Source organism: Odontesthes bonariensis, chromosome 2 (assembly GCF_027942865.1).
Source record: "Odontesthes bonariensis isolate fOdoBon6 chromosome 2, fOdoBon6.hap1, whole genome shotgun sequence".
NCBI lineage: Eukaryota > Metazoa > Chordata > Actinopteri > Atheriniformes > Atherinopsidae > Odontesthes > Odontesthes bonariensis.
The window spans coordinates 30,798,888-30,824,628 of NC_134507.1; the positions used below are offsets into that span (position 1 = coordinate 30,798,888).

Consider the following 25,741-nt stretch of genomic DNA (forward strand, 5'->3'; position numbering starts at 1 on the left):
AAAAAGAAGGAGAGAGAGGGACAGCTTTATTTATGCCTGTCCCATAAAGTGAAGATATATGAACGAGGTCCTCTAAGGGCTTTCAGCCACACACTCTTTGATCTATACGTAAAGCGTTTGGGACTTCTGAATTACCTTAAAGGTTGAGGTAATGTTCTTAATGTTGGTGCCTGTAGGCGTGTGTGTTCATAAGGGGATTTATTTATTTATTTTGTGTGTGTTTGCCACCTATCTGGAATCAGTGGCGTTCAAACATACAACGATGCCACACATGGTCACCACATGTGGCAGCTGTGAAGCTCAGTGTGTGTCTTTTGGGGCCAACTCCCCATAAATGTAAAAGAAGAAAAAAACTGCAGGTGGATGTGCTCCACCCTCCTCAAACCCAGTTACTGACATCATTTAGTCAACTTGCGGCTACCTGCTCTACAACCGTGTGCATTAGTCACATTTTCACTATGGAATTATATTGTTTATTTGATGTGTGCACATGTGGTTTCTGTGTTTTGTCCTTAACCTGTTGTGTCATCAGCTGATGGGCTTAGCAGTTTACAACAGCATCGCTCTGGACATCCACTTCCCTCTCTACTGTTACAGGTAGGAGTGTTTTCACCTGCTGGACCATCACAGTGTTTCTGCACCCACTTTGAAATCCTTTATTTGATGAAAATGGCCCAATGTTCCATTCCAGCTTCATAAAAAGGCCCAGCTCCAGCAGCCTAAAGTTAAATTATTTTATTTCATCTTCAGGCTTTTTCTAATCGGTGTATGTTTGTTTTGAAAGTTTCATTGGGTTCAGGCTGGGGCTGCAGCGATGCACTAATCTGACGATACAATACACAATATTCAGCCAACGATTCGATTTGATACGATACGATACGATACGATTCGATATGATACGATTCGATTTGATTCGATACGATACGATTCACAGTGTTTCTGCACCCACTTTGAAATCCTTTATTTGATGAAAATGGCCCAATGTTGCAGTCCAGCTTCGTAAAAAGGCCCAGCTCCAGCAGCCTAAAGTTAAATTATTTTATTCCATCTTCAGGCCTTTTCTAATCGGTGTATGTTTGTTTTGAAAGTTTCATTGGGTTCAGGCTGGGGCTGCAGCGATGCATTAATCTGACGATACAATACACGATATTCAGCCAACGATTCGATACGATGCGATTCGATACGATGCGATTCGATACGATTCGATACGATTCGATACGATTCGATTTCATACGATACAATTCGATTTGATTTGATACGATTCGATTCGATACGATTTTATTAGATAAAATTTGATTGGATACGATACGATTCGATTTGATTCAATACACTGACATAATTTTCTGAATAAAGGGACGGTGTTATTTGACATGAAACGTCGCTGATTGGACTGGTGGTCCAACCTTTGATCCGTAAGGACAACACAGCCAGACAAACAGACACAAACGAACATTTTATGCACTTTATACAACATTTTTATTCACTAATTTATCACTCAGTGGGGTCACATGGCACTGAAAGGATCGGATTATTGGCTAAATTATAATAAGAATGAGTTGAGCAAGGGTAATTCTCCTTGGATATATGGCGGTGAATGAATGGGATCAGAGGCACAAAGCGTGTCATACCCCGGTATGATAGGTGGCGCTGTACCCATTCCAACTATTGCTAATAGAGCCACTTCCTGTTGACCTCTTCACCACCAACAACAACAACAAACTCAGGCATTGGAGAAAGATGGAGAACGCAGAGCAAGATGAAGCTACGTCCCTCTACATTTGGTCTGTGATGAGCTGCTTGTTGCACAAACTCGATGCCCAACGGAGCATTCTCCATCGCGTTGTTTGTTTCTTTCTGACGGCGACAACAACAGTAATATCGTCTCCTTTGACTTCTGGGTCACGACCCCGGGAAAACATCTGGAGCATGCGCAGAACGCAAAGTCTAATTCACCACGTGCTTCAGCGTCTACAATGAGGTTTAGTGTGACTTTCAACCCAGTTATCTCGGGGTCTTAATCCGATCCGATCCCATTCTTAGTCAGATTAAGGTGTCTACATGCACTTAATAACTCAGTCTGATTGGAATTTAGCCAATAATCCGATCCTTTCAGTGCCATGTGACCCTACTGAGTGTTTTCTATAATGTGACCCCCTGGCATTGTATTGTATGATATTAATGTTTTTGTGCTTTCACTAATTGTAACGTCTGACTTTTCAATAAAGTTTGCTTTAAAAAAAATAAAAAATAAAAATTGATACTTTTTCTGGGAAAAAAATATCAATATATATCGCAGTATCGATAAAATTGCTCAGCCCTAGTACAGACAGAAGGTATCATTCCTAGTTACCTCTGTTTAACCAAAGGTGATCCCCTGGGATCGTTTACCTGTCAGTAATCTTCATAAAGATGTGACAGTATCGTCTTGTGCATGCTGCATTTAATCAGAAGATACCAAATCTTAATTCTGTGCAGCATGACCGATGCAACTCATAAATTAACTCCTGATGTAAAAGCTGCTGGTTGGGCTTTAAAGCTCAGAAATTAATTTTCCAGCTTAAATGAACTAAAACTGGCCAAAGAAAGGGTCCGCTCCATCCCGCTGGCTGCATCACAGCAGTCCTGTTGGGTCATCACTGATCCTGGCATGAAGACGTTGGCTGTGTTCGAAACTACATACTACATACTGCATACTACATACTGCATACTGCATACTTCCATAGTACATACTCATCGATCAGACAGTATGCAGAGCGTTTACCCACAATGCATTTCGCTCCTGCCCGAGCCGAAATCAGCCGGCCTGAAGCTGATTTCCCTTAAGCTCTAAACTCTGTAAACTTTAGCAACATTTGAAACATTTTCAGGCGAGAGAGTAGTCGTTTAGATCCCCAACGTGTTGAAAACCTGACAAAATACCGGCTAGTAACAATTTTGTTCCCACGAATTCGGCGCTACTAAAGCTAGCCGCAGTGAGCAACGCACTTTCGGTTATTTTCACAAAATGAAATACCCGTTGCCTTTTACCATAGGGGAAGCCATTACGATACAATTGGTGCTTTTGTTTTGAAAACAGGAAGTGAACCTACCCTCGTTGTAGCTAGCTTGAAACTGCTGTTTTGACAGGAAATGACGATCGCCGACGTCACATTACGTTGCATCTTGGGTAGTTTGAGTATGAGTAGTAACCTCATGATGCATACCCAACATTTCGGAGAATCTAGTATGCATCCGGGAACTTCTTGCTTACTCAAACTCGCTTACTAACTCCAAAGGTTAGTATGAGTAGTAGGATTAGTAGGAGTATGCGGTTTCGAACACAGCCTGTGTCAGATCTCCCGTTTGTTTCTCCGCATGAGGAACAGCAGGATATCACATCAGCACCAACCTCTCCCTGCTGCCTCAGATGTGCTGAGCCAAACACAGGTTTTCAAGAAAATGAATGCAACCTGTCATGTTATTGTCTGCTCTGTGCTTACAGGAAGCTCCTCACTCCGCCTACTGTTCCATGTGACCAAAACGCCCTGGTTGGCATGACAACTGCCACCTTGGACGACCTGCAGCAGGTCATGCCAGTAAGTGTCTCTGACTCCAAGATTAGATATCATGGATAACATATTCCAACATGAACATAAACCCAGAATCTGAGGCAGAACCAGAGTTAGTTCAGTTCTGAGCAGCTTTAAAGTGAATATCTGCTCTGAGCTCCTTTCTCCTCCAACACAGCCTGAACCCTCTCAGACGAGCTTTCTGTCCTTTCTTTAAGGAGTCTTCAGGAACAGTTCTCCAGGCTTCTTGAAGGACATCCCAAAGCTCTTTTTGGATGTGGGCTGCCTTTTGTTGCGTTCTCTGCCAACATGATCCCACACTGCTTCAGTAATGTTGAGCTCCGGGCTCTGGGGAGGATTCATCCCTCCATCAGACCTGCTGCCACTGATTTTCAGTCCACTTCTTGTGTCCTTTGGCACAGCTCAGCCTTTTCTCCCTGTTTCCCTTCCTTAAGAACGGCTTCTTGACAGCCACCCTTCCATGGAGCCCATTTCTGATGAGGCTTGGGCCAACAGCAGATGGATCAGCTGAAGGTCCAGATGCATCTCTCAGCTCCTGTGTCAGGTCTTTGCTGGATTTTTTCCTCTTTCTTAAGGACATCACTTTCAGATCCTGTTCATCTGCTGTAGATAGTTCTTTAGGCCTGACACTTCTTCTTTCTTATATTAATTTGACTCTTTTGGTAGTTTTAAACATAAATGTACAAAAAAGTTGAAAACGTGAAGCTGTTTTTCAGAGATGCAGCTAAAGAAATGGGAACAAATGATGTGTCTCTGTGACAGGCTGCTGGGAACAAAGTGCCTAAAGATATAGTTTAAAATGGCTTCTTTGCTAAGTTGTCTGTTCTGTGTGGACACAACACTGGTTCATCCCTTGAGTTAGGAGCCTTTTTCCTGCCTGAATGGTTCATAGCTCAGAGTTAAGTGGCTTAACAAAGAAAAACTGGACTGAAGATGAGTGAAAAAGCAGAAAATGTCCAAAGAGCTGGAGAACAGTTGATCAGGACACTTTAAAAGATCAGAATAAAGTCTGACTGCTTTGGAAGGAAACAGGAAGAAATTAGGACTTTTGCATCATATTGTACAACTCAAAACCAACATATATATTTAACGTCCGTCATTCTGACAGCTTGCTTCTTTCTTTTTTCTGCCACTTGAGGGCGCCAGAGTTAAACTTTTGGTGTTGTTCTTCTGAAGTGTTGCAACTTAAAACTGCAGCCAAGAGAAATGGAGCCACAGCTTCAGCAACTTATTACTACGGTTCTGATAGTTTGACGTGCCGCAGCCGGTATGCTGATAAACAGAGTTTTGAGTTACATTTTATGACAGAAATATACTCGATGCTCTTGCTGAGTGTAAAACAAAGCTCTCAGTCCAGCTCTACACACTCGATCCACTTCGCTGTTTCAGCTGTGAAACATCTTGGGTTTGATTTCTTTGCTGTCTCTAACAGAGCTGAGCATCTATAAATAGATTTAAAAACTACTGTATAGGAGCATACCAGACCCAAAACCAAGGAGAACCAATTAGATTTAGCTCACCGGTGTTTGCCAGTAGCTGTAACTGTCGACATAGTCATAAAATTCTGGTTTTCACAGGTTATTTTACAGGTTTTACACCTGATCTGTGTCCCATCACGATTCATAATGTGAAGGTTTGTACTTTAAATGAAATAACTAAAAACTAAATTAAGGAAACGATATGCCATGAGACCAGTAAATCATTAGACAGATATCTGCTGCATGCAAAACACGTCCAAGCTCGTCCTTTTCGTGATGCAGCTCGTTGCAGAAGACTCGGGTGACTTTGAGCAGGACGCAGAGTGTGTCTGATGTAACAAATCTCCAGTCACTCAGTTACCTGATCCAAGAACTGTGTCCCATCCAAAATGTTTCTGACTGTGAAGGTTAGACACTCTTACTGCACACCCACACAGGGGTGCTAAAACCGGCCTTGCAGTTGTGTAACCGGAGGAACTCTGACATGAGGCCTGCAACCGGTGTGCAGTGAGTCTGCAAACATTTAGGATTTAGCCGTTTTTATTCAGGAAACTTTTAAATCTGTCAAATAAATTGCAAGAATTGCATCGGTTGCTACACGTTCACATCAGATCTGCAGCATAAAACTTCGAGGCCTCGAGGGTGCACTTTTAAAAACGGTTACATAACATGTGAAAGTCATCAGAGCGCAGGCCAGAAGCGACGCTGTCGCTTGTTCTGCAAAAGGTTAAAAAAAGAACCTTGCTTGTGCCTGAAGCATTAAGTCGGGAGGGTAAGAGGGTTTCCCAGAGACGAAGCAAAGATGAAAGGTTTCCAAATGAGCTGTGTCTGTGTGCAGGATCTGGCTCACGGCTTAGGAGAGCTGCTGAGCTATGAGGGAAACGTGGAGGAGGACTTCTACCTCACCTTCCAGGTAAGAAGCTTCGTTAGAAAAGAATTAGCTTCATCTTTGTTTCGACTAGATAAAGCTAAAGGGTCGCTTCCAGCTGTTAACGGCTTCAGAAAGAGATGAATACATCTAAAAACATCCAGAGACTTCAGGGTGGAAGCTTGCAGTGACGCTCACAAACATACGAGACTGTTTTCATTGCTGTGTGATTTCAATCAAGTTAATATTAGATCTCAGGGCCATCTGGATCGTCTCCACTGATGTCATCCAACAGATTAGTCAAATGTCATCAGATTCGAATGAGCATTTATTCAATCAGCCGTCTGATGGGCATGCAGTTAAATAAGTCCCACTAACCATATCTGGGCACTGGTGTCCTGTTAGATACGGCATCAGCTGCAGAAAGTGGTCTGAAAGCTGACTCTGAATGTTTAGTCTGATAGGGTAAGGTTAGGGTTAGGGTTAGGGTTAGGGTTAGGTCTAGGTTTAGGTTAAGGGTAGGATTAGGGTTAGGTTTAGGGTAAGGGTAGGATTAGGGTTAGGTTAGGGTAAGGTTAGGATTAGGGTAGGTTAGGGTAAGATCAGGGTAGGTAAGGGTTAGGGTAAGGGTAGGATTAGGGTTAGGTTAGGGTAGGGTTAGGGTAAGATTATGTTAGGGTAAGGGTAGGATTAGGGTAAGGTTAGGATTAGGTTAGGTCAGGATAAGTTCAGGCTAGGTTAGAGTAAGGGTTAGGGTAAGATTATGTTAGGGTAAGGGTAGGATTAGGGTTAGGTTAGGGTAAGATTAGGGTAAGATTATGTTAGGGTAAGGGTAGGATTAGGGTAAGGTTAGGGTAAGGTTAGGATTAGGTTAGGTTAGGGTAAGATCAGGGTAGGTAAGGGTTAGGGTAAGGGTAGGATTAGGGTAGGGTTAGGGTAAGATTATGTTAGGGTAAGGGTAAGGTTAGGATTAAGTTAGGTTAAGGTAAAATCAGGGTAGGTTAGGGTAAGGGTTAGGGTAAGATTATGTTAGGGTAAGGGTAGGATTAGGGTTAGGGTAGGATTAGGGTTAGGTTAGGGTTAGGGTAAGATTATGTTAGGGTAACGGTAGGATTAGGGTAAGGTTAGGGTAAGGTTAGGATTAGGTTTGGTTAGGGTAAGATCAGGGTAGGTAAGGGTTAGGGTAAGATTATGTTAGGGTAAGGGTAGGATTAGGGTAAGGTTAGGATTAGGTTAGGTCAGGATAAGTTCAGGCTAGGTTAGAGTAAGGGTTAGGGTAAGATTATGTTAGGGTAAGGGTAGGATTAGGGTTAGGTTAGGGTAAGATTAGGGTAAGATTATGTTAGGGTAAGGGTAGGATTAGGGTAAGGTTAGGGTAAGGTTAGGATTAGGTTAGGTTAGGGTAAGATCAGGGTAGGTAAGGGTTAGGGTAAGGGTAGGATTAGGGTAGGGTTAGGGTAAGATTATGTTAGGGTAAGGGTAAGGTTAGGATTAAGTTAGGTTAAGGTAAAATCAGGGTAGGTTAGGGTAAGGGTTAGGGTAAGATTATGTTAGGGTAAGGGTAGGATTAGGGTTAGGGTAGGATTAGGGTTAGGTTAGGGTTAGGGTAAGATTATGTTAGGGTAACGGTAGGATTAGGGTAAGGTTAGGGTAAGGTTAGGATTAGGTTTGGTTAGGGTAAGATCAGGGTAGGTAAGGGTTAGGGTAAGATTATGTTAGGGTAAGGGTAGGATTAGGGTTAGGGTAAGATCAGGGTAGGTTAGGGTAAGATTAGGTTAGGGTAAGGGTAGGATTAGGGTATGGGTAGGGTTAGGTTAGGGTAAGGGTAGGATTAGGGTAAGGTTAGGATTAGGTTAGGGTAAGGGTAGGATTAGGGTAAGGTTATGGTAGGATTAGGGTAAGATTAGGTTAGGGTTAGGGTAAGAGTAGGGTTAGGGTAGGATTAGGGTATTGGTAGGGTTTTGGTAGAGTTAGGGTAAAATTAGGGTGGGATTAGGGTAAGGTTGGGATTAGGTTAGGGTAAGGGTAGGATTAGGGTAAGGTTAGGGTAAGATTAAGTTAGGATTAGGGTAAGAGTAGGGTTAGGGTAAAATTAGGGTAGGATTGGGGTATGGGTAGAATTAAATTAGGGTAAGATTAGGGTAGGGTTAGGGTTAGGGTTAGCTGAGATTGATGAAAACTTCCTCTGTGTTGCACAAAGAAACAGTTCAAAGCTCTTTGAAGAGGGTTTGCGCTTCGTGGGAAAAGAGTAGATCAGAGCAGACACGAACACCTGATGCTTCAGAATCACAGTAAACATGTTACTCCCATGCTTTGGCTTCAGGTTAGCGACTGCTTTGCTGCTTGTTCCAGCCGGCTGATGAGACCCTGAAGCCGACTTTATTCGCTCCAAACCAGATTAATAAATCAAGCCTGATGAGGCGACATTTAAAAAGTTTATCTTTAATTTGATGGAAACAAAGTTAATGACGGATATGAAATATTAGCTGATTTCTCACAGGATCTGCTGCAGTTGTTTTAGTTCAGTTTGCAACGTAGCTGAATTCCTTTCTGCACAGAAACACCACAGCTCTCCTGACCTCCTGCAGGAAGGCTGTAAGAACACATTTACTCAGGAGTTGGGCCAAAAGTTTGGATCGTTTGTTTGCATGCATGTGATGTCTGCCTGAAGTCCTCGGAAAGTAACGCTAAAGGTGCCCGTTTGGGGGTTTGAGTTCTCTGGCGTGTAGTAAAACTCGTGCCTTTTGAGGGTTGTATTATTCATTTTCTGACCTTTTGGATGTCATCCTCATGTGATTTTCTTGTATTTAGAAGAGGGAGAAGAAAGCGTATCTTTAAAAGTGTTGCTCGACTTAGTTTTCCCATAAAAGCAGCCACTGTTGGGAGCTCACTCACTCCAGTAAACTGTATTTTTATACTCCAGCGCTTACGTGGCTGGCAGTGGATGCCGACCATAAAGTCAGCTGCAGGCAAGTCGCCCTCAAATTATGTAACTAGTGATTATTCAGGCCCACAGACTGAACATTACTGCTTAGAAAATACTAACCTGACCTATTGCAGATGTTTAGTTTGTAGAGTTAGAAGTGTCAACTTCTTTTATCTTCCTCAAATTTAGAATAAGTCATTTAATTTTGGCTCAAGGAAGAGAGTGCATTTCCTGCAAAGATGCACTGAATGCGTGACAGAAAACACCAACTTCCTGGTCAGATGTCTGCACTTATTATCAGCTTCTAACGCAGGAATGTGCACCAGCTCCCTGCCGAATGTAAAAGTTTTCTTCCTGAGAAAATAAATGCATTAAAGGTGATCTGTGTGCCCTATTATCATTACATATTCACCATTTTAACAACGGTATCTGCTGCTCTGCCTCAGTTACTTTAAACCTTTAGAACATCCCCACATTCTTCAAACTGAACTCGGATTACATAACCAGGCTGGCAAACCTGCCACATAACCAGATATAGTGGAGTCATTCATGTTGCAGGGGGGGTTATATATGGAGCACATGTGGGAAGAGACTTTATGAAAAAGTCTGAGGGCAGGTGTTATTTTTAACCCACAGTGTGAGCTCCAGGCCGGTTACAGTCACATCTCTGTGGCGCAGATTCCACCGACCCGCACCTACACGACACCGGCTCCGTCTGTGGAACTTTTAGTTCTGACTCGCAGTTTTACATTTATTATGTGTGGCTACAGTGAAGAAAAAGGAAAAAAAAGGGAATTAAGTGCAGCCTTTTATTGAAGGCTACGGCCATCTTAACCAAAGAGAAAATATAAAAGTAAATCGAGAAACTCTTTTACTGCATGCAGTAGAATTCATGCATCAAAGCGTCAGGTTGTGTAACAGTTTCATTAACTTCTATGAGAGGGGAGAGATTGTATCCATCCATCAAAATAACAGATATTTATTTACTTTTTCTGTTGCTCTATGTGTGATTGACACTCCGGTTTGACAGACACGCTGAAACAATTAACGGCTGTTTTTATCGTCTGTTATCGTCTTATTCTTCATATTAGCTTTCCCACAAGTAGCTCTGAAGGTTCTCTCCCCAGCTATAACCTTAGCAATGCGCTAGCTAATGCTGCTTATACGACTCGGTGCAGAATAATCCATCAAAGACCAGACAAAACAGTTGGGAAAGGGGTTGCATTGGTGTAAATTACAAATACATAAAGCTAAATATGTGCAATGTTGTCATTTATTAAGCCAATTGAGGGCTTTCAGATTTTTCCTCAACCTAAAAGTTCTAAAAACCTAAAAATCAAATAATCCTTCAATATGATTTTATATAATCTTTTCCTGGTGTCAGGGCAAATCTTTCAATCAATAACTCACCAAGTGACTTAGAAAAGCAGGTATCTCTGACATAAATAGCTCACAGAACTGGACCGGTGACTTCTGTCATGCTTGATGAAATTAGATTGCTCATTTCATAGTGTAATATGCACTTATTTGGGACCTGGGAACCATGTATTCAGACTTCTGCATAGTTTAGTCTTGACGCCCTGACCATGTTTTGTGTTGCAGGTGTTCCAGGAGGAGTTGGGTGTTGTCAGGTCCTACAACCTGAAGCCTGGAGGAGACAAAATTCCCATCACCAAACAGAACAGGAAGGGTGAGTCCACACTTAAAGGCACAGCAGGAAGACTCATAGTTATCAGCTCCGAGCTATCTACCACTTTACAGTCAAACAATGTGCATGGACCACCTTTTTACTGCAAGAACATGTAATGGGTGATCACACTGCAATGATCCCCTTGGTTTTAAGGTCAAATTAACTACAAAGCTGTGTATTTCTTATATTTTAATCCTAATAGAGATGTAAATGTAAATGTAATTGTAAATGTACTTTATTTATACAGCCCTTTTCAGACAATCCTTACGATGTACCAAAGTGCTTTACAGCAGGTAATAAATAAAGAGAAGAAGAAGTAAAAACAATAAAAGAACAGTGAAAGCAATGAAATACAACACAATCGATTAAGATAAAATAAGATATGATATAAGAGATGTACTCACAAACAGGTGCTGTTGTTTGCTGCTGTTTGCTGTTGTTAGCTGCTGTTAGCTGTTGTTAGCTGCTGTTAGCTGCTGTTAGCTGTTGTGAGCTGCTGTGAGCTGTTGTTAGCAGTTGTGAGCTGCTGTTTGCTGCTGTTTGCAGCTGTTAGCTGCTGTTAGCTGCTGTTTGCTGCTGTTTGCAGCTGTTAGCTGCTGTTTGCTGCTGTTTGCAGCTGTTAGCTGCTGTTTGCTGCTGTTAGCTGCTGTTTGCTGCTGTTTGCAGCTGTTAGCTGCTGTTTGCTGCGGTCCACGTGCGCTGCTGGGTCAGTTTACCACCATCATAAATGCTGTTTAATGCTCTGCACCAAGTTTCTCCAGGATCACTTTTGTTAATTGTTTCAGCGTGTCTGTTGACGGGAACTAATAATCTCTGCCATCATTTTCCTTGTGGTTGCCGTGGAAAATCACCTGCAACCTATTAGCGTTGGTGGAAACACCTTTACGCTTTTACAGCCAGCAATGTGAAGAATTCAAGGACAAAACCAGACTTCTTTTTGCCAAGTTTAAGGAAAAATGCAACAGTTTACTGCTCAGGCTCTCTTTAAAGAGTCGACTCATTTCTCATGTAGCCCACTGTGTAGGGAGTCAGTTATTTTGTCAAGTTTAATTTCTTCTTGTCAGATAATGATAATGATAAAGATAAAGATATAGCTGCAGCTGCAGTAAGAGCTTCTGTAGGGAAGCTCAACTGAAACGTTATGGGTGCTCACAGATTATCACCTGTTTTATACCAGAGTTGTGGAGGAAGATGTTAACTCCAACATGTTCTCAACTGGAAACATCATGTCAGGTTTGGAGTGTAGCCATCCTGCCGGTAACTGTTTATACAACAGGTTATACAGCTCCTATGATTATTAATGCATCAGCACCGCTGTCCTCTGCTGAGTCATTCATAGAGCAAACACTAATAAATGAGTAAGTGTGATCTGAACACAGCCTTAAGCTCGTAGTTTCAGAGTGACAGCCAGTACATGCAAATATTTTTTTTAACTCCGTAAAGGTAAAATAATTAAGGTAGGACGGATCAGATCTTTTTTTCTTTCCCAGCCTGCATGAGGCAGTAAATACTGTAAGCCAAAATAAAGTCTGCTGAGGCTCCATACTCATAGCAGGAGGTTCTGCCCCTCCTCCCATGACCAGCTCCAGTATTTGAGCACCTGGTGTGACAGCTGGATGCTAACTCATGCATCTAATGCAGCTACTGATTTCATCACCTATTTTCTTGGCTGCACGTTAGCATAAAGGCTAATAACTAGCAGGTCTAAACTGATGACCCTCCAGATTAGATCCTCCTGAGTCTGGCATCAGGTGCGGCTGACGGATTACTGAACTGTTTGCTAACAAGGTCGAGCTAACTGCATTAGCTGCTGATATATCTCATCCTCTTTTCTGCGTGGTGTGATATGTGATCTGCCTCCTGCCCTTAACGACAGTCTGTGGCTTCTACCATGAATCAGAAATCATGTGCAAAAGATATATTAGATCTCATGGAACTTTCTAGAGTAAGAATAAAACTAAATGAATAGTTGCTCGTTCTCATTGTTTGGATCAGATCGATAGCCTCCTGCTACAGGTGTATCTAACTTCTATCAGTTTTGGTCCTTTTATTGCATAAGATGATGTGCAGCTTGCTGTTAGCTGCTGTTAGCCGCTGTTAGCCGCTGTTTGCCGCTGTTAGCCGCTGTTTGCCGCTGTTTGCCGCTGTTAGCCGCTGTTTGCCGCTGTTAGCCGCTGTTAGCTGCTGTTTGCCGCTGTTAGCCGCTGTTAGCTGCTGTTTTCTGCTGTTAACATGAATAAAACAAAATGAATAGTGCTGGCTTCTCATTGGTTGGATCAGGATGATAGCCTCCTGCTTCAGGTGTATCTAACCTCCTTCAGTTTTGGTCCTTTTTTTGCAGAAGATGATGTGCAGCTTGCACATTCAGCCATCAGCATCTCAAACCTCGGCTGTAAACAGTGAAATGGCTGTCAGACAATGATAAAAAACAGCTTGTTCCTCATGTTTCACCATCGAACGCTGCTCCTGCACAGCTTCGACAGTTTAAAGTTTCCTACCTGGTGTTTTTGTTTACAGCTGGACTGAATTTGACTTGTTACTGCTGGTTTTCACGTGCTAGCATCCCTGTTTCCTTCTGCCAATGGGTGAAAGTTTGTAATGGAACAAGGAGAGTCACTCTGCTTTTTTCTCTTTCCACAGAGTACGTCCAGCTCTACGTGGACTTCCTGCTGAATAAATCCATTTATAAGCAGTTTGCTGCCTTCTACCACGGCTTCCACAGTGTGTGCGCCTCCGACGCCCTCATGGTGAGTCTACAGTGTTTAAGTGGAACAGTTGTTCCATGAAGCAGTTGTTCCATGATGTCATTTGTCCTGTTAAAAATGGAACAAACTAAATAAACGTGGAAATAAGAACTTAAACGAAGCTCAAACTATTGTTTGGCCCTCGCAGCATTTTAACAGCAATTTTACAAGTTCTTTCTCAATCTTTTCTTGGCTATCAGCCCTCGGGGGGCCACGCTTCTGCTTATGATCCAGGCCATACTTTCCTTATGAACTTCCCTGTGCAGTGCAGGTCCTTGGGGCTCTGTTCTCAGCCCACTGATATTTAATAGACATTAATCTAATAAACATCTTTCAAAGCCTTTCCAATTACTTTTAGGTGAGCTAAAGCGGAAAAGATACCAAGTCCAATAAAGCTGTTTGACTGTTTCAAGGACGTGAAATTGTGCTGCTTTGAATTCTTCTCATGTGGTTAAAGAGTTCTGAGGAGGAGTTGCTTAGGGGGAGGGGTGTTCCCTCGACAACCGTCACCTCAAATAGTTTAGCCTGCAAACACGCAGCCTGCCAAAGTGAGTAAAAACATGCACGGTCCCACTAATCCTGAAAAATCGCATGATCAAATATATTAACAGCTCTAAGTCTTTACTTTTCAGTGATCATTTACAAAATGAGACTTAATGTTCTGAGCAGTCTTAAGGACATATATCCAAACCAGGTCTGGGCAACGATTAAAATGTTTAATCTAATTAATCACATGATTTCCCTGATTAATCACGATTAATCGCATTTGTACGCAGAATCCAAAAATGAATCCAAAAGTAGTGTATAGCTTTTAGCATTTAGCTTTATTTTAAATGTGCTGCCATATGAATGAAAGTGCCATAACATTTGTTGTGCAAACACACTTTTAACATCAGCATCTTTATGTAGTTTTTATGTAGAAGCCTCGCTCCACTGTCTGTTTCCTTGAATGACTTGCTGCTATCAGTTGTGTGTTTTGCCTTTAAGTGATATTTTAGACTGGAACTACTACGGTGAGAAGACAATTCAACTTGGCAGTGTTTACAGATGACTTTGGTTCTGTCGACTCCGCCGTCTGGAAGAACTTTAAAATGAAAATGGCCGAGTAAAAGTTCTGTACCCTTCTCCATGTTTGGTGGATCCGCTGATTACTTTCTTTTCCGGTTCCACAGCAGATGGCCTGTGAGCAACAGACTTTTACAGAATAAAAGCCTGTGAGCAACAGACTTTTACAAAATAAAATAAATAATAAAATCTGCCTTAATGCGCGATAAAATATTTATCGTCGTTCAATAAATAACGAGTTAACTCGCCCAGCACTAATCCAAACTTTTGAATTTAGCTACATGTATTATTCCAGGAACTATTACTTTAATCTTGAACTATATTCCTGAAACCTGACATAAAGCTGTCAGTTAAGGGTTGGTTTATTTACAAAAACAACAAAAGTCAAAACAAAGGAAACAACTGTGGAAACAAAACACGAGTATCACTGTGACAAAAAAACAAATGACTTGAAATGACATGAATGCACTTAGCTTGGATAGATGTGGCATGAAAGGTAAAAGGTGAAAACAGCGTTATGAATTCACAACTGAATGGGGAAACCTGGAAACTAAATACTAAACTGGGTGATTAGTAAATGAGCTGAGGAGAAAACTACAGGTGAAGTGAATGAAGGTGGATGAGCAAACAGAAACTGTGGGGAAGACGATGGCAAAACTAAATTCAAGACCTGGGCTGTGTTCCAAACCGCATACTTCTCCTACTACTCCTACTAACTTTAACTTTTTTTAAGTTCCCGGATGCATACTAGATTCTCCGAAATGTTCGGTATGCATCATGAGGTTACTACTCATACTCAAACTACCCAAGATGCAACTTAACGTGACGCCGCCGAGCGTCATTTCCTGTCAAAACAGCAGTTTCAAGCTAGCTACAACGAGGGTAGGTTCACTTCCTGTTTTCAAAACAAAAGCACCAATTGTATCGTAATGGCTTTCCCTATGATAAAAGGCAACGGGTATTTTATTTTGTGAAAATAACCGGAAGTGCGTTGCTCACTGCGGCTAGCTTTAGTAGCGCCGAATTCGTGGGAACAAAATTGTAAACAGCCGGTATTTTGTCAGGTTTTCAACACGTTGGGGATCTAAACGACTACTTTCTCGCCTGAAAATGTTTCAAATGTTGCTAAAGTTTACAGAGTTTAGAGCTTAAGTGAAATCAGCTTCAGGCCGGCTGATTTCGGCTCGGGCAGGAGCGAAATGCATTGTGGGTAAACACTCTGCATACTGTCTGATCGATTAGTATGCAGAATGGAAGTATGTAGTAGGCGGTTTCGAACACAGCCCTGGACTGGAAAACTAAGGCATGAAGGAAAACTAAAACTAAACATGAGCTTAAAAACTGAGACTTGACATAAAGTAACACATGATAAAACACAAAAGAACTAAAAACATGGACGTGACATAAAGCTTTACGCCATTGAGCAGAGGGTGATAATATTAAAAACATACCATAATATAGAGTCAGAAATAATATCATCAACATCAAGAGGATGTGCACAAATGGTGAAAGATTTAATTCCCTTTTCTGTGGATAGATGCTGACCTCCTGACCTCTTTCAGCTTCTGTTATAGATGCATAAGAACATGTCCCGGAGGTCTCCTCCACATTACAGCACTGCTTTTACAATAGAATCTAAATGGTTTGTGTTTTAAAGTCTCGAACCAAACGTTTCGCTTTGTGCTGAGCTAAAAACTGCCAGAGGAGCTCCAGTTCTTATGGGATGAATCTGATGCGACACACTTGTTCTAGCAGCCTCTCTTGGGTTGTTTCCTGATAAAACTGTGTGAACATTTCCTGTTCCACCATATCAGTCCTGTCAGAGGAGCACAAGTTATCGTTTCCTGTGCAGCAACTGTTACAGACAGGGGGAAAACTGATATGTTGAGCCACTGTTTGTCTCAGAAGGAGGACAAAACGTCTGTTTTTTTAATTCAGCCTTGATCTTCAGCTGGAAAAAGATTAAATTCTCTTCCTCCTCAGTCAAAGCTGTTTTTTCTTAAACTTTGGGGTCCACGAAGCCCCAAAAGCTCCCGAAGAACGCGTATTCATCAAATCTTTCTTTTTGTTACATAAAATCACGTCTTATTAGTGTACTGTAAGTCAAATGAAATCTGTGAAAGGTTCCGCTGACAGTGTGAGGAGATGCTGATCATTGATGTTCGACCACAGAGCTCTTTGATATCCGACCCCGTCGTGTTTACGCGAGGCTACGTGCCTCTGTGGAAGAATATATTTAGGAGTCGCACCTCAGCTCTGCTCAGCAGCACAATGAACCCACTGAGTCTGCCCGGTGATAAGATGCACAGTTTGACTATCAGCTGAGAGGCCGAATGTGGGTCAGAGGAGGGACGGGTCGATCCGACTGGAAACACCGAAACCAGGACGACGAGTCTCTGCTCTGCTGATAAAAACCAACTCGTTTGGAAAAACAACTCACTTTGTGTCTTTCTGGGCAGATTTTCATTTCATATATTAAAAACTCTTGGTGATCTGACCCTCAGCAACTTAATAAAGTGGGAAACAGACAGACTCCAGTTGTTATAACTGACTCACGACATTATGTAAGGACGGCTGCAAAGACCTGTATTATTATTATATTTAATACTTCAATAATATATTTAATATAATATATTTAATTATTCAATAATATATTTAATAATATATGTAATACACATTTAATAAAATTTAATAATAATAAGATTATTAATTAATTTATATGATTATTAATTAATATTATTATATAATATTTAATTATATTATTGTATAATTATTCATGAATAATAAGACCTTTAATAATATTATTATTATTTATTATTATTGTTTACCTCTTCTAGTCTCAGGTCATCTTATTTAGTCATTTGTGAAGATGAGGCATTTTATGAGAGGTTTTCTAAAGAATAATCGATTCTAATCAAATGTTTTTCTTTCTATAAATAGGAACTGCCGGCTTTGGATTTATTTCCATTCGATCAAGCGTCTCTGTTTGGTATCCAGAACACATTCCCAGAATCCCTCAATAAAAATCAACCATTGATCTGTGCCTATTGATTGGTCCTGTGTGTCTCTTTTCTGAAAGTAGGCCAAAAGTCTGTCAGCGGTATTAAAAGAGAACGGAAGCATAAAAAGAATGAAACGACTGAAAGGAAACGGATCGGGTACCAAACTGTTTGGCATCCCGACTGAAACCAGATGAGGGTGGAGCCACACTAACAGACTAACTGAAATGCACAAAGGAATAACTGTTGGACAATAAAACAGGAGTAAAAGAGACCCAGAATAAAGTAAACCCACAGAACATGACCCCGCTAATGTGCCATCAACAATACTTGGAAGTGTGGAAGAAGTGGAAGTTTTATCCTTCCGGTCGCACCGGATCAGGGTCGAGGAGATGCCGGCTGCTTGTATTCTCTTTCTTTGCAAAATTATAATGATAAAAACATCTTGCGTTGGACCAAAGCACTGAAAATCACCAAGTATCCCATCATATTTACAAGAATATGAAAGAATTCAATTACATTTTGTGTTAAAAATCCCAGCAGATGTTTCTGAAGACTCTTTATTAACACATCCATGAGATAACATGGACGTTAGCTGTGCTTACTCCACCTCTCTCAGACTTATTGAGTGGGTTAGGGTCAGTGTGTCTGACTCCCCTCTGGAGTCAGACTTTGTTCTGTCGCTCCGCCTGCAGTCGGTCCTTCAGTCACGTCCTCTTCGCCTGTCGTCACAGGATACGATGAGACTGGTGATGAAGCTGGCTTGCGGTTAGTTTGTGGGCGTTTGATCTACAGGAACAACCAAAACATTTTAGTCATTTTCAGGTTTGCATGGTAAAAAGAAACTCCCTAAGTTCATGTGAAGGTGACTTTCTGGTTAACAAATCTTCTCTTGTCAGCTGGTGAGCTGAGACGTAGCATCACTTCCTGTTTCTCCTCGCTTGCATCATTCGATCGGCAGGATTTCCGAACCAGCTGTTGGATAAACTGCTTCCTCATCACCGCTTTTGTTCAGTGGCTTGAGTAAAGTCTGGGTTGTAAAACCAGCAGGCTTAAGGGGGTATTTCTTTATTTTTAAGAGGAGTTGTGTGTAGTTCTTATGAGTAGTCAGTATAGTAGTGGTACCAGCATTCAGAGCGCTCTCACTTTGGAGAAGTAGAGGGTTTCCTGAGGGGTGAGCTGAAGCTAAAGGCTGCTCAGAGGAGCACATTTCACCATCTAAAACAACTCAAACATTTCAAAGCTGTTTGATTGAGAGCCATGTTGTGGGTTTTACCTCTTTTGTTGGCCTTGTTCTGAGTAGCTTTTAGCTTTAGCCTGCTGTCTCCTGGAGGTAAGACACTCGCTGCTCATTCGTAACTCACACAAAACCCACTTCAAAGACACCAAAAATGTCCCTTCAAGCGATATTCCTTTAAAATTCCACCATAAACTGAATTTTTAGCAACGCAAAACCATTGAGCACCGCTTCAAAGCTCCCCATACTTCCGTATAAAGGCGGGAATCTCCATAGCAACCAGTGTTTTTTTATGGCTGCCCTTGGGCCCCGTTTAATGTCATGTCTAATCATTAAGAGATTCAGCAGAATTCAGCATTCAGTGTCCCAAATCACTCGAAGGACGAACAGGATTCATTCAGGAATCAGCTGCAATGATTATCTGTTTCTTTGAAATGCATAAATGCTTAAAAATGGAAAAGATTGAGTTTCTGTTCACCACCTGTATGCCACACATATGTCTTTGGCTCGTCTTTGTAGTTGCTGCGGCCGGAGGAGGTGGAGATGTTGGTGTGCGGGAGTCCAGAGCTGGACATGAGCGCGCTGCAGAAAGCGGCGCAGTACGAAGGATACGGCAAGATGGACGCCACCGTGCGGTGAGACACCTCCACCTCAGACACTCTGACTTTAACGGGCCGACCCCACCTTCCCTGAGCGGGCTCATATTTAAGAAGTGTTTGCTCTGTTGAATGGGGGGACCACAGAGAAGCTAACACCTTAGTTATTGATTAGTTCTGTTCTGTTCACTCATTAAAATGTCAGCGATGCTCGGCTGCTTTCACTGGAGTTGTTGCTTTAGACTGGAAGTTGACCTAAACAAAGAGAGTTTGCCCACTAAGTAAGAGACAAAATATTTAAGCTGCTAATTTTCACATGGAATTAGTTTAATAGCAGGTCGTAGCACTCCTCTCTGCCTCCCACATGCAGTTATATCAGGGGTCTCAAACTGATCCGTGAGCCGGTGAGGCTGCAGGTTTTTGTTCCAACCCTGCAGCAGCACAGACTTGTTTCATTCAGATGGAATGTTTCGTGCAGACGGTTCAATTCAACTGAACCGTCTGCACTGAAGGGATGTGTTTTTTGAGTTAGTATGCGAGTTTGAGTAAGTGAGAAGTTCCCGGATGCATACTAGATTCTCCGAAATGTTGGGTATGCATCATGAGGTTACTACTCATACTCAAACTACCCAAGATGCAACGTAAAGTGACGTCGCCGATCGTCATTTCCTGTCAAAACGGCAGTTTCAAGCTAGCTACAACGAGGGTAGGTTCACTTCCTGTTTTCAAAACAAAAGCAACAATTGTATCGTAATGGCTTTCCCTGTGATAAAAGGCAACGGGTATTTCATTTTGTGAAAATAACCGGAAGTGCGTTGCTCACTGCGGCTAGCTTTAGTAGCGCCGAATTCGTGGGAAAAGAATTGTAAATAGCCGGTATTTTGTCAGGTTTTCAACACGTTGGGGATCTAAACGACTACTTTCTCGCCTGAAAATGTTTCAAATGTTGCTAAAGTTTACAGAGTTTAGACCTTAAGCGAAATCTGCTTCAGGCCGGCTGATTTCGGCTCGGGCAGGAGCGAAATGCATTGTGGGTAAACGCTCTGCATACTGTCTGATCGATGAGTATGCAGTATGGAAGTATGGAAGTATGTAGTATGCGGTTTCGAACACAGCCAAGGTCTTAACCAGTTCAGTTGATTGAATGAAACCAGTCGGCTGTGCTGCTGCAGGGTTGGAACAAAAACCTGCAGCCACACCGGCCCTTTAACGGATTGGTTTGAGATCCCTGAGTTATATGGTTTCAGCCATCGGAGGGGAAAACGAGCCACAGATAATGTTACTCAGCAGGGCGCTGACTGCTGACAACAAACAGCTGCTGGCCTGTTGCACAACTTAAATGCTGTCTGTCTGAACGGCTGCCGGCTTTATGTGTGTCAGTGCAGCATCGATCTGTTCAGATTCATACTTTCTCCACGATATTCTCCCATCTTTTAAAGCTCTAAGATTCTAAGATTAAGAATGCTGATTAAACTGAGGAAAAGAGAGTTTAAAGGTCCTTTCTTTCTGTTCCACACGTGCAAAATCTGTGCAAACAAAGAAAAGTGAGAGGGAGATTTATAGTATTTGAGCCCTTAAAGCCTGTTGGCTCACCGGCTGTGAGCTGTTTTCCACACAGCTTTGTTGAATTAAAGTGTTGGAAAGCTAAGATTCTTTAGATTCAGTACGTACGGTCAACACAAGCAACGATCACAGCAAAACCCGGCAGGCAGCTCGCATGGAATGCCGCCTGTTAATCCACCAACAAAATGGTCTTTTTCTCATGGACAAAAGTCCTGACGAGCCGGTCGAGTGAAGCTCTGAAACCAGAAATATTGATTATTCAGCATATTCCACCACACAGACTGCCGTTGCATCATTTCCACTGAAGCAAGGCTGAAACTGATCTGTCAGATGTTCTCACTTAGGAATCCAGTTTGCTTGTAAGCGGTCTTTGATATGCATCCATGGTTTTTGATTGACACTGGAACCGGGACGATAGGAGCTTCCGTGTTGTGTCCACAGGCTGCAGAAGTCCATCGTTTTTTTAGGGCCTGGACTTCCTTTAGGGAAGTCTGTGCAAAGCATTCATGTTCTGAGCTGTGGAGAAGGTGAAAGAACAAAAGAACAGGCTCTTCTCTGCTTGTGTTGCAGCTAATCAGTCCCAGCTGCAGGAAGTCAGATCTTTCTTATCGTGTGTTGACATATTTAGAGCACTCTGAATTGTGAAGGATGAAACTTCTCTTTAACCTCCATACATCGACTTGAGCCTCGTTTCCACTACGCAGTCCGGTATGGGTCGGTTCAGAACGGTTAGCTTTTTTCAGTGTTTCCACTACCACCAAAGCGTACCGGTCCCATGGAACAGGTTACCATGTCTGTAACCCTTCTCCTTGGGGTACCGAGCACCAGAGATGGGGACTCCAGTCACTGTGACTTGGACTCGAGTCGACTCGAGTCGCTGTTTTGATGACTTATGACTTGACTTGACAAAAAATAAAAGACCTGAGACTCGACTCGGACTTGGAAGTTAAAGACTCAGGACTTTACTTGACTTGAGACACAATGACTTGAATGACTTGAGTGTTATTCAGTTCATGTTTTCTGTTTGAATATAAAATTAATAAATTAATTAAAAAAATAATATCGATTACCCGGTAGGAGCGCAGGCTGAGAATGGCGTCATGATTGGATCCCTACCCTGTCAATCAGTCATGCCCTCTCTACATACCTTAAGTGTTTATTGGAGAGAATAAAGTCATATCAGATATGCATCAACATGTCAGCGGAAGGGTTTCGTAATTACTATTTTGACGGCAAAAGACGAACAGCACAGTGCAAGACATGCGGCATCAACATCTCAGACAGCCAGACGACAACTTCCAACTTTGTTCATCATTTGAAGATCCATTCTGACCAGTAAGTGCTTGTGAAATTAGCTAATATTATCCTGTTAGCCCAGTCGGTAGTTAGCTACCGATCTGAACCGACCCGTACCGGACCATTCTGAACCGACCCGACCTGTACCGTTCTGAACCGACCCGTACCGTACCGATATGAACCGACCCGTACCAGACCGTTCTGAACCGACCCGTACCGTACCGATCTGAACCGACCCGTACCGTACCGATATGAAACGACCCGTACCAGACCGTTCTGAACCGACCCGTACCGTACCGATATGAACCGACCCGTACCAGACCGTTCTGAACCGACCCGTACCGTACCGATCTGAACCGACCCGTACCGTACCATTCTGAACCGAACCGACCTGTACCGTACCGATATGAACCGACCTGTACCGTACCGATATGAACCGACCCGTACCAGACCGTTCTGAACCGACCCGTACCGTACCGTACCGATCTGAACCGACCCGTACCGTACCATTCTGAACCGAACCGACCTGTACCGTACCGATATGAACCGACCCGTACCGTACCGTACCGTTCTGAACCGACCCGTACCGTACCGTTCTGAACCAACCCGTACCGTACCGATATGAACCGACCCGTACCGTACCGTTCTGAACCGACCTGTAGTCCATAGTGGAAACGAGGCTTTTGAGCGCTGATTTTAGAGGCTTGAGTTCCTGTCCTGGGCCTCAGGATCTGCGTGCGACCGGGGTTCTAAGGCAGCGTCTCTGTGCCGTTCCAGGTGTTTCTGGGACGTGGTGCTGGCCTTCCCTCTGGAGCTGCAGAAGAAGCTGCTCCACTTTGCCACAGGAAGTGACCGCGTTCCAGTCGGAGGAATGGCCGACCTCAACTTCAAGATATCCAAGATCGATGTTCCCACTGACTGGTAGGTTCTGCACAGTGAGCAAAGTACTGCCCAACCTTTAAATGTGCATTAGAAATAACCTGTGGGTGACATCCTGTCTTTGCCTCTGACAGCCTTCCTGCTCTGTGCTTGATAACTTCTGACATCTTAAACATGCAGAAATGCGACAGAAGCCTTTCACTGCTGCTTTCTGAGCTCTGAAGGGTTTGAGTTGGACACAAAAAGCGCTCCCTCTGACTTCTCTGTGGGTTTCACTGCTGTGGAATCAGAGTTTGGTGGGAACAGAGCTGCAGGAGGACGACACACATAGTTGAACTTTAACAAACCCTGAAACTGGGTCGGGGGGGATAAACAAACTGCCCCAGTGCTGCTCTGTTACACCCAGGAAAGCTTCTGTTTTAGGTCATTTTTCTTTTATTCATTCCCTTTTCTTCTGTTTTAGGCCATTTTGCTTTTATTCATTCCTTTTTCTGTTTTAGCTCAAATCGTAAAATAATGAAAAGGAATACAGAGCACAAAATCTGAGGGAAACCCTTCCGAACCAAAAGAGATCTGATTTTAAAAACTGCTGCAATACTTTAACAGTAATTATCTTTCTCTATTCATTTATATTTCTATTATTTCCCGCAGCCAATCCAGCATGTTGAATCGGCGTTGGGTCTGTCAGTGAAAGAAATCATTCTCTTTTGCCTCCTAACATGCTCCTGCCACAAAGTTCTGGCCCTCGAACTGCACACTGTCAGGCCTAGACTTTAAAGAGGACTCAGATGCAGAGGGTCCAATAAGGCAGACTTTATTTATATTTCCAACACTGAGTGATAAAATAACAAGCTATGAAAATGATTTTCTATATATTCTATAAAACTTGATAAAGAAAAAATAATCTCATAAACAAAAACCTCTGAATAAAGGAGGAAATAACCCTCAAATAAAAGAGGAAAAAAACAACAGACACTCACTCTGCTAAGAAGAGGGCTTATAACTATGAACTATAAACTCAAAATCACTCCCTGAGGAGGAAAACCAACTCAGTACTAGAAACAAAACAAACTAAATGCACTCCTGAAAACTGGAGGCGCTACAAACTCTGTGAAACGTTATCTATAACAAAAAATCACTCCAAAAGGAGGCTATCAAAAAGGCTATGAAACCTGAGACTAATTTATGAACATTACAAACAGAAAATCGATCAGACAGTATGCAGAGCGTTTACCCACAATGCATTTCGCTCCTGCTCGAGCCGAAATCAGCCGGCCTGAAGCTGATTTCGCTTAAGCTCTAAACTCTGTAAACTTTAGCAATATTTGAAACATTTTCAGGCGAGAAAATAGTCGTTTAGATCCCCAACGTGTTGAAAACCTGACAAAATACCGGCTATTTACAATTTTGTTCCCGACGAATTCGGCGCTACTAAAGCTAGCCGCAGTGAGCAACGCACTTCCGGTTATTTTCACAAAATAAAATACCCGTTGCATTTTATCATAGGGAAAGCCATTACGATACAATTGGTGCTTTTGTTTTGAAAACAGGAAGTGAACCTACCCTCGTTGTGGCTAGCTTGAAAATGACGATCGGCCACGTTACGTTGCATCTTGGGTAGTTTGAGTATGAGTAGTAACCTCATGATGCATACCCAACATTTCGGAGAATCTAGTATGCATCCAGGAACTTCTCGCTTACTCAAACTCGCATACTAAAGGCCTCAGTATGCTTCTCCGTCGCTATCCGTCAAACCGTAACCGAGAGGCTCTCATCCTTTCGAAGTTGTCCGTCGGGATGTCGGATACTCAAGGCAGTTCACCTCCCAATCAGTACGTTAAACGACCCAATCTCGCAACGTCTATCGTGAAAGTCGTTGATTGATTGTTCACCTTCCGGCTCCGGGAGGGTCTCCGTAGGGGACCATAAATCAGTCTTAACTCAAAAAATTAGTATTAGTAGTATGAGTATTAGGGGAAGTATGCGGTTTCGAACACAGCCTAACTCTTCAAAATAAAACAGGAAATGATGAGACATGGAGACGGGACAAAAACCCAACTTGACACACAAACACACACCATGTCGAACGAACGACAGCGAGCAAACCCTGCTTTGCGTTTATTCTCCAACTTCTAAATGAAGGATGAAAACAGACGCCTGGCCTCCTGAGCAGCTGCTTCAGTTAATATGGAGCCTCATGGGGTATTTTGAGCCTCCTTTTTTTCCCGGATTGATTTTGGGTCTTGCCCTCAGGCTCGACTCGAGTTTCTTTATTGGTTTGATGGTGTCCTGCGTTGTAAAGGCTGCTTTAGCCCCATTTGTTTCACAAACTGAGCTGAATAAATGTGAATATTCAGGGCCTGTGTGCTGGTTTGTGAAGTAAGTAGAGTCCATAAAAGCTTGAAACCTCAGCGCTCATTAGTTGACATGGTCCAACCTGTTCTCTCAGAGACACTCAGCAGCTCCTCTTTTTGTTTTTAACACACAACAGACGGTGCTGTTAATGGTTCATGAACAATCCTCCATAGTCCCGGGTGGAGTTTATTAGCTTAAAGTGTGTTTTTCTTATGGATGAAGAAAGCTTCCCAGGGAAAGGTGAAAGCGATCCTCTTATTGTCACGACACCCACACATGAAGGAGCTCAGCTCTCATTGGCTGATACATGCCATGAACCCAGGCTTTGGGTTCATGGCATGTAGGGGCAGTGGAGTATGTTGGAGTAGGGGTGGGGTGGGGTGATTGTGGGAAATCTATAGGCGCACAATGGCCAGTATATGCAGCCTCGAACTCATCGACCCTAGTGCTACCCCCCCCACCCATGTTGTTGTAGA

General features: G+C 42.6%; 1 protein-coding gene across 2 annotated transcripts in view; it reads left to right on the top strand.

Moving 5' to 3' along the window:
* hectd2 (HECT domain containing 2) overlaps positions 1 to 25,741 on the top strand; it is a 108,722-nt gene that overhangs the window by 72,233 nt on the left and 10,748 nt on the right. For both annotated transcript variants that reach the window (XM_075481278.1, XM_075481287.1), the window contains exons 15-21: positions 533 to 597; positions 3,482 to 3,575; positions 5,886 to 5,960; positions 10,444 to 10,531; positions 13,172 to 13,278; positions 19,096 to 19,211; positions 22,809 to 22,952. In XM_075481278.1, coding sequence (XP_075337393.1) covers positions 533 to 597; positions 3,482 to 3,575; positions 5,886 to 5,960; positions 10,444 to 10,531; positions 13,172 to 13,278; positions 19,096 to 19,211; positions 22,809 to 22,952 — 689 coding nt within the window. The remainder of the gene's footprint in view (positions 1 to 532; positions 598 to 3,481; positions 3,576 to 5,885; positions 5,961 to 10,443; positions 10,532 to 13,171; positions 13,279 to 19,095; positions 19,212 to 22,808; positions 22,953 to 25,741) is intronic.